At 36.1% G+C, this 8,631-nt stretch overlaps 1 protein-coding gene across 1 annotated transcript in view; it reads left to right on the top strand.

The window, feature by feature from the left end:
- Nucleotides 1-239: 239 nt before the first annotated feature.
- Nucleotides 240-8,631, top strand: part of C8A (complement C8 alpha chain) — a 65,770-nt gene continuing 57,378 nt past the window's right edge. The window contains exon 1 of the mRNA XM_082357600.1: nucleotides 240-1,528. Within this exon, the coding sequence (XP_082213726.1) occupies nucleotides 1,452-1,528 (77 nt within the window). The 5' untranslated portion in view covers nucleotides 240-1,451. The remainder of the gene's footprint in view (nucleotides 1,529-8,631) is intronic.

Raw genomic sequence — 8,631 nt, 5'->3', positions numbered from 1 at the left:
TTGGATGGAACGAGGAGGGAGAAGGGAGGCAGCTAGGGAGCTGGTGGAAAGAAGTGGGCTCCAGATGTGCCACCCTGAGCCGCCCCAAGGGTGTCCAGACATAACAGCCCCCGTCACACCCACATTTCAGTAAAAGCACTGTGAGTTACTGGATTACTTGTGGAAAAAGGAAAAAGAACAGAGTTTTCCAAATGGGTCAGAAGGATTGTAAAACTGCAGCCAAGAGGACCCAGGAGTCAAAACAAAGAGAGGGAGGGAGGAAGAGACACACAGAAATCAGGGGCTAGAGGGACTTTCTAGGACCTGGAATGGGTGTTCACTTTTGTCAAATTTTACCTAAATCTCTGACGAAATGGAGACACTAACAAATGGGTACCTTATTTAAATCTCCATAATTAAACCAGGTACACATTCGTTACACAAGCAAGTTATTCAGTACATTTTTTTCATAACTTTGAGATTAATAATGATAGTACTGGCCAATCCTGCTAATGAGAGAATTTAAGTATTGCCAAGGACATCAAAATAGCTGTCCATTCCTGAGCAACTTAGTTAACTTTTCTGGACCTTCATTTCTTCAACTGCAAAATGAATTGAATCATTTTCATCTCATAGACTTGTGGTGAGGATTAAGTAAAATAAGAAAAATGAAATGCCTGCCACATGTTCAATTATTATCTTTCTATCTATCCAACTGTCTTTAATTAATTTTTGACTATGTCATAATTTATGACTATTAATTATGACTAAGAGAATGTATGTAGATATGGTATCACCAGTCCAGGGTGTGGTTGTTATGGCCATTATAGAGGATGCTTCTGGAGATGTCCATTTAAGGCATGTGGTTCCCTGAAGACACAAATATGCTAGATGGTAATGATACCCAATGTCTGGACGAGAAGTGGAAAGTTCATTCAATTACCCACATTTCTCGGGCTCCAGATGTTTGACAATACATTGGAGAACTTCCCCATGCAACTATTAGCATTTCCTGTATTTTGCTGGCTGTTTATGGCAGAGCTGAAACACCAGTATGAGCCTCGTTTCAGTCTTGCAAAACAAATTGATCTAACCTCAGAAGTTCCAAGAGCTACTCAAAAAGACCACAAATCCTGGAGCTACATCTTGGTTTGGCTTTTGCCTCATTCTGAAAATAAGATCCCTTTGCTTAGCCAAAATTGGTTAAATATCCTCCTTTCCTCAACCATATGGGTATAGCTTTTCCAAAGGTCTGAAGGACAGTGGCCTTTGGTGTCTGGGATTTTAGGGTGTTTGGCTAATCAATACCCCGGTAAGTAATTAACCACATCTGAATGAGAATCAAGTGAGTTCTGTTCATTTCAAACATTAGGTAGATCTTATAGATCCCAGCCTGTAGATTTCTTTTACTCCAACTCCCTGAATAGTTTTATTCCTCTCTAGGTAATATAGGGTGGTGGCTTCTGGATGAGATGTTTGCTGTTGCTTTTTTCCTCTTGTCTTTGATGACTTGTCAGCCTGGGGTAGCCATACAGGAGAAGGTGAACTGGTGAGTTGGCCAAAAGTTTCTGCAAAATTTGCAGTTAGGGGTTACTTGGTGGGGAACTGAGACACTCTCATGTTTGCAACAGGCTGTTTTAGGATGGAATGTGACCTCTTTCCACATTATTACTAATTCAGTGAAGGAGTCCAGGCCAGTGACAAGAGCATTCACTTGGTGTCAGATGGACCTGTGTGCAAATCACAGCTCCAAGACTTAGGAGCTGGGTGATCTGGAGTAAATCAGATAATTGCTTTGTGCTTGCTTCCCGATCTGTAAAATGAGAATAATAATGCCTCTTCTATGAGAGTTAATGAACATGAAATAAAATATTGGATATAAAGTATACTCAACTTAATAAATAATAGTTCTCTTGAGTTATATTGGACAATTAACCTCTGCTTATCCATTTGTGTGTAAGAATACCCATCTCATAGTGTTTTGGGAAGGATAAAATTAGATAATGTATATAAAATTATCTTGGGAAAGGCAAGAGACTGTAAAGATGCTGAGTCATTTCATTCTAGAAACAACTTAACCTTTTGCTATGGAGTAACGAATAGAAGTGATATTTTCATACGTACATTGCATTTTACCCATTCCATTTCCTTGAATATCCCAAACTGGCTTCACGGTTGTTGTTTTTTTTAAATCTTAACATCAATTATTTTGTGGTGCTTAAACAGCCTCTTATTTTGCCTTTGTGATAGCTTTAAAGAAGTCCCTCTCTCCCAAACATTGAAGATTTTAAGTAGAGTTATTTTATTCAAATTCTTGTTGGATGATTCAATTTTGAATCATTATTGCTTTTAAATGCTAGACTAGAGATTTCCTTTAAGTAACAGTTAAGAAGGAGGAAAGGCATTTTTATAAGCAGTTAATTTGCAACTTGTATTTAAAGCAAATACAATTTTGAAAAATCAGAAAATTCATCCCTAATAATTAGAAGATAAAGGCAAGAGAACTGTGGTAAAGGAAATCTCTGCTGAGATACTCTTAATTATAAAAGCTTATCACTGTAATCCTTTTTGAAAATGAACAAAGAGTCTTATGTTTGAACTTATCAAATAAGAAAGACCAGTGAAGAGGCAAATTTGAAGTCAAGGCAAAAGAGAACCAATTAAATACGTTACAAAGTGCTGAAGTAGGAAGTCACAAGGTCTTTTTGTCTAATGCCAGTGTGCCTGACCCTGGCTTTGCAAATGCAAAACTACATGGTGAAATAACTTTACTGGGTTCAAATTCTGGCACTGGCATTTACTATTTGTGTAATCTTAGGCAAGTTATTTAAGTTTTCTGGGCTGTAAAGTGGGAGGCAAGTAAGAGGAAGAATTAAATGCATAAAAAGTATTTAGAACAATGCCTGGTACTTAGTAAGTTTTCAATGAAAGCTGTTGCCAGTAGTGGTGTGTGATTGTCATGGTCATTTTTTGGGTATTTTTCATCTCTCTGATGGTTGATAAAAACTAGAATAAATTTGTAATGTGCCTATACATTATTGATACAATGTATAAAGTAGACAACTGATGGGAACATACTGTATATGTATAGCACAGGGAACTCTACCTAATGCACTGTGGTAACCTAAATGGGAGGGAAGTCCAAAAGGGTGGGGATATCTGTATGTGTATGGCTGATTCATTTTGTTGTGCAGTGGAAGCTAAAACAACATTGTAAAGCAACCATACTCCAATAAAAAATATTTTAAAAAATAAAATAAAATTTAACAATGAAAAAAACTGCAATGTGCCAATTAGTATGGTTCTTTTGGATTAGTCTCACTTCAAACTTTAAAAAAATTTAACAATGGCAAAATAACTAACAATTTATTTTTCTTAAATAAAATATAAACACTAACATTGAAAACAGATGATATACATTTACATTTTTAATGGTATACATTTATTTTTATAAGCTCATATTTACCATTATTATAAAGTATATTGCCTGTGTGTTATTATACCATTACTATAAATTCTTAGAAAAGTGTGGTTGTTTGAGAAAAATATTTTAAGACAATGTTGATGAAAAGACGTTATATTCAGCCTCAAAAAGCAATGACTCTCTCTTATGTGTTTTATACAAATAATACATTTTAGCATGTGTGTTGCTTTAAAAAGTTAAAAAAATTTTTAATCCTTTTAATTTATTGAGATTTGTTTTATGACAAAGAATATGATATATCTTAGTGAATATGTCACAGGCACTTCAAAGTGTGTATTCGTCTGCTGTGTGTAGTTCTAAGTCATTAAGTTGGTTATTAATGCTGCTCAAGTTTTCACCTCCTTGTCTATCAATTACTGAGGGAGGAATGTTGCATCCCCAAGTGTATTTGTGGATTTGTCTATTTCTCCTTTCAGTTCTATCAGTTTTTGTTTCATGTATTTTGAAGCTCTGTTATTATCTGTTTATCTACTTGTCTATCTATGTCTGTCTATCTATCTATCTATCTATCTATCTATCTACATACAGGTTTGTAGATGATCTGCCCCTTTATCATTATGAAAGGCTTTCATTATCCCTGGGTTTGCATGGTGAATTTTTTTTCCCAATATTTTATTTTAACTTATCTGACTCTTTATATTTTAAAGTACGCCTCATATAGATAGCATATAGATGGGTCTTACTTTATTATCTAGTCTAATAATCTCTGTCTTTTAATGATAGTATTTATACAACTTATATAAGATGTAATTACTGATATGCATGGGTTTGGGTTTACCATCCTTCTCTTTGTCCCATCTGTTCTTTGTTTCTATTTTTCTCCTTTTTTTGGTCATCTTTTGCATTTCATATTTTTTCTAATTCCAAATAATTTGTTAGCAATTCTACTTTGTTAATTTATTTAGTTTGGTTGTTACTCTAAGCTTTGCAACGTTCATCATTAACTTATTACAGCCTACCTTCGAATACTATCATACCACTTCTGATACCATTTTTATTCTTCCTGAGTAACTTCTTTTGACCTTTCTTATAGTGCAGAATGAATTTTGGTGAGGGAGTTATCCATTTTCGTTAGTCTAAAGAACTCTTTAGTTTGCCTTTATTTTGAAGGGTATCTTTGATGAATATAAGATTCTAAGTGAAAAGCTTCCTTTTTTCCTCCCACATCACTTTGAAGACATTAATATCATTCCATTATCTTCAGCTTGTATAATCTTTGAGGAGAGATCCACTTTGTTATGGACTCCTTGAATATTTTATCACTGATTTCCAGCAGTCTGATTATGATGTGCCTAGGTGTGCTTCTGTGGACTTATAGCTCTCATCCAATTTGGGGAAAAAAATTGTGCCACTATTAATTCAAACATGTTTTCTGCCACATACTTTCTCCTCTGCTTCTGATCGCAGGTATGCTCAACTCCCTGATATTATTCCACAGGTCACTGAGGCCCTGTTCTTTTTTTTTATTGTTTTTGGCAGTATTTTTTCTCTGTTTCATTTTGGATAGTTTCTATATCTGTAAGTTTACTGATCTTTTCTTTTGCAGTATTTAATCTGTTTTTTAGCCCATCCAATGGATCTTTCATTTTGGTTTTTATAATTTTTCAGCTTCAAAACTTTCATTTGGTACTTTTTTATATCTTTCACGTCTCATCATGTCCATGATTCCCCTTACTTTAATATACTTAAAATAACTCAAAATCCTTGTTTGCTACTTCCATCACTTTTATTTCATAGGTCTTTAGAATTAGGAAGGACTTTGACATCTAATTTAATCCACTCATGTTACAGATAAGGAAATTGAGTCCCAGAAAGAGAAGGGAAATATTAAATAACAACCAGACCACTCCTCTAGGCATTTTACGAATATTGACCAATTTAAACCTCATTATGTCCCTCTAAGACTGTTATAATCATTATCCCCTCCAGTTGAGAGCCAGAGAGGAAACAAAGCAATTTGATATGTCAGTCACCCAGTTTCCTAGTTGTACAGTCAGGCCTTCTAATCCCCAGATCAGTGTTATTACACCATTACGGCTACCCTCACCCACCAGAAAAAAAAAATCTTTTCAAAACTGAGCACCCATTTTGATAAGCACTATTTACAACAGCCAGGACATGGAAGCAACCAAAATGTCCATCAATGGCTAGAGGAATGGCTAAAGGAATGGCTAAAGAAGATATGGTACCTATATACAATGGAATATTACCCAGCCATAAAAAAGAATGAAATAATGCCATTTGCAGCAACATGGATGCAACTAGAGATTATCATACTGAGTGAAGTAAGTCAAAGGCAAATACCATATGATATCACTTATATGTGGAATCTAAAAAAATGGTACAAATGAACTTATTTACAAAACAGAAATAGAGTCACAGATGTAGAAAACAAACTTATGGTTACCGGGGGGTAAAGGGGAGGAGGGTAAATTGGGAGATTGGGATTGACATATACACACTACTATATATATTATATAATAGATAATAAGGATCTACTGTATAGCACAGGGAACTCTACCCAATACTCTGTGATGACCTATATGGGAAAAGAATCTAAAAAAGAGTGGATATATGTATATGCATAACTGATTCACTTTACTGTATACCTGAAACTAACACAACACTGTAAATCTACTCCAATAAAAATTTTTTTTTAAAAAAAGCAAAACAAATATTTAATTTGGAATTAGGATACCCGAAGGTTTTTATAACATTTCCAACCCAACATTTCCACTGATGGAGAATGAACAAAATACCTTAGGGGGATTAAAGAAATATGAGTGAAGACCTCAAACGTAGAAGATAACCACAAGGATCTGTTTGTTTCTTTAAATAGGTCATATAGGCAGTGGATCCTAATGAAATTTAAATCACTATCTTCTTTTTTATTTTATTGTTTCATGGGCATCAGAGTGTTCACCAAAGTAACCCAGGCCAGGGCCATGCGAATATTTTCTATAGCTGTCCAGATGACTGGAAATCAACATGAATTCAGGCTGCATGAAATTTTAGCTAATATAAACAATTGGAGTAGTGGATGTGACTCAAAGTGAGTCTCACGACTATGGACACTTTTTTTCGGGGTAACTAATCTTTAGCTATACTTCAAGCAGCATTGGGTGTGGGCTTTGACGTGAGGTCAACCTGGGTTTAAATCCTGGCTTCACCACTTAGTGGCTATGGAACTTGGGTAAGTTACTTAAACTCTCCAAGGCTTAACTTTCTCATCTATAAAATAGAGACAATACATATTTCATAGAGTGCTTGTCAGGAGTTAAGAGAGTTAATATAAAGCACTGAGCATAGAAACTGGCACATGGTAAGCTTTTAGAAAATTACTTTTATTACTCTATTTCCCTTTTGTCAGAAATCCTTCATAGTATTTCTTGGAATGTGTTTTTAAAATGCATAGATTTGGGAGTCAAAACAGCCTTGGTTTGAATTCTTGCTTTACCTCTTACTATCTATATGACCTTAACCACATTATTTCGTCTTCCTCTGAATCTGTTTTACTTATCTATAAAATAGGTATAATAATTCCTACTCCACAGGGGTCTAGTAAAATTTAAATTATATAACATAAGATCAAATGAGATAATATATTCATAGAAAAGTTTTTATTGAGTTCCCACTGTATGCCAGGTACTGTGCTCAGCACTAGGGGACCGTGGTGATCAGTAGAGTCATGACCCCTGCCTTGCAGAACTTGGAGTCTAAGGGTGGGAATAAAGTGTGGGAGGCTCTACATATGTGGGATTGTGTTAGCATAGGGCAAGGCAAACCATCTGGAGGACATGAGACTTAACTGAACTGGGAAGGTCTGACCAGATGGATGAGGTATGATTATTCAGTGTGGAGGAAAGAGCATTATGCATATATTGCAGGAGAGCCTGGAACATGCTTAGAACCAGAAGTTCTGTGTGGAATTCTATGTGTACCTGGAACACAGTGGACACTTTTTTTTCATTTGTTCATTCATTCATTCATTCCTTTTGTTCATTCATTCAATACATATTCCAGGTATGCTACGTGATGAGCAAAATAGATAATGTCCTTACTCTCCTGGAATTTACAGTGTAGTGATGGAATCAGTCAATAAACATGTAAACCAAACATTTCAGTAAAAATTGTGATAAATAGTATGAAGGAAGCAAACAGGGTCCTTTGATAGAGGCTATCGAGCAATCTAAAAATAGGCAGGTTGGGGCGTTCTCTACAGAGGTGGATTTAAGCTGAGATACGAAGGATGGTGAGGAGAAACCAAGTGAAGAGGTCAGCACATACTAAGATCCCCCTGCAGGAAATGGCTCATCACATTTGAGGACCTGCAGGATGGGAGCAGCACGAGACCAGGGGATTGAGTCCTGAGAGGATGTCAGAAAGGTGGGCAGAAGCCAGATCACAGAGGACCTTGGGCACCATGATGAGGAATTTGGATTTTAGTCTATGTGTAGTAAAAAACAAACAAACAAACAAACAAAAATCACTGGAGGGTCTTATACAGGAGGGATATTGTCTGATTTCTAATTTTAAAAAATCATCCTGGGGTCTGTGCAGAGAAGGGATTGGAGGAAATTGAAGTGGAATGTCTTGGACCATAGGAGGTCATAGCAATTATCTGGGTGAGAGATAACGGTGCCTTAAATTAGGACGGGGGCAGTTGAGACAGGCAGAAGGGAAGATATTTGAGATATATCTTGAAAGCAAAATTGACAGAAATTTCCAAAGGACTGGATATGGGGGTGAGGGCAAGGAAGGAATTAAAGACCACTGTTAGGTATCTGGCTTAAGCAACTGTGTGTTAGGGTGGTTCCACTTACTGATGTGGATAAAATTGAGAGAGGAACAGTTAAAAGGAGAAAATTAAGAGTTTTGATTCAGAGCCATTAAGTTTGCCATGACTGACAGGCACCTAGTGGAGATATAAAATGGGGCAGTTGGATAAACAAAACAGGATTTCTGAGCAGTGGTCCAGGTTGAAGATCTAAATCTAGGAGGCATTAGCATAGGTGGTATGTGAAACCCAGGAAATGGATATCACCTTCTTAAGAGTGAGAAAAGCAAAAAAAGAAAGGCAAGACTGCACCCTGAGGAATTCTAGTTTTCAGACACATCAAAGAGAACTGGCCACAGAGGTAGGAAGGGGGTAAGGAAGTGTGGTACTG

This window comes from Balaenoptera borealis (assembly GCF_965194805.1).
Source record: "Balaenoptera borealis genome assembly, chromosome: 1".
Taxonomy (NCBI): domain Eukaryota; kingdom Metazoa; phylum Chordata; class Mammalia; order Artiodactyla; family Balaenopteridae; genus Balaenoptera; species Balaenoptera borealis.
This window is presented reverse-complemented; position numbering and strand designations above follow the sequence as displayed.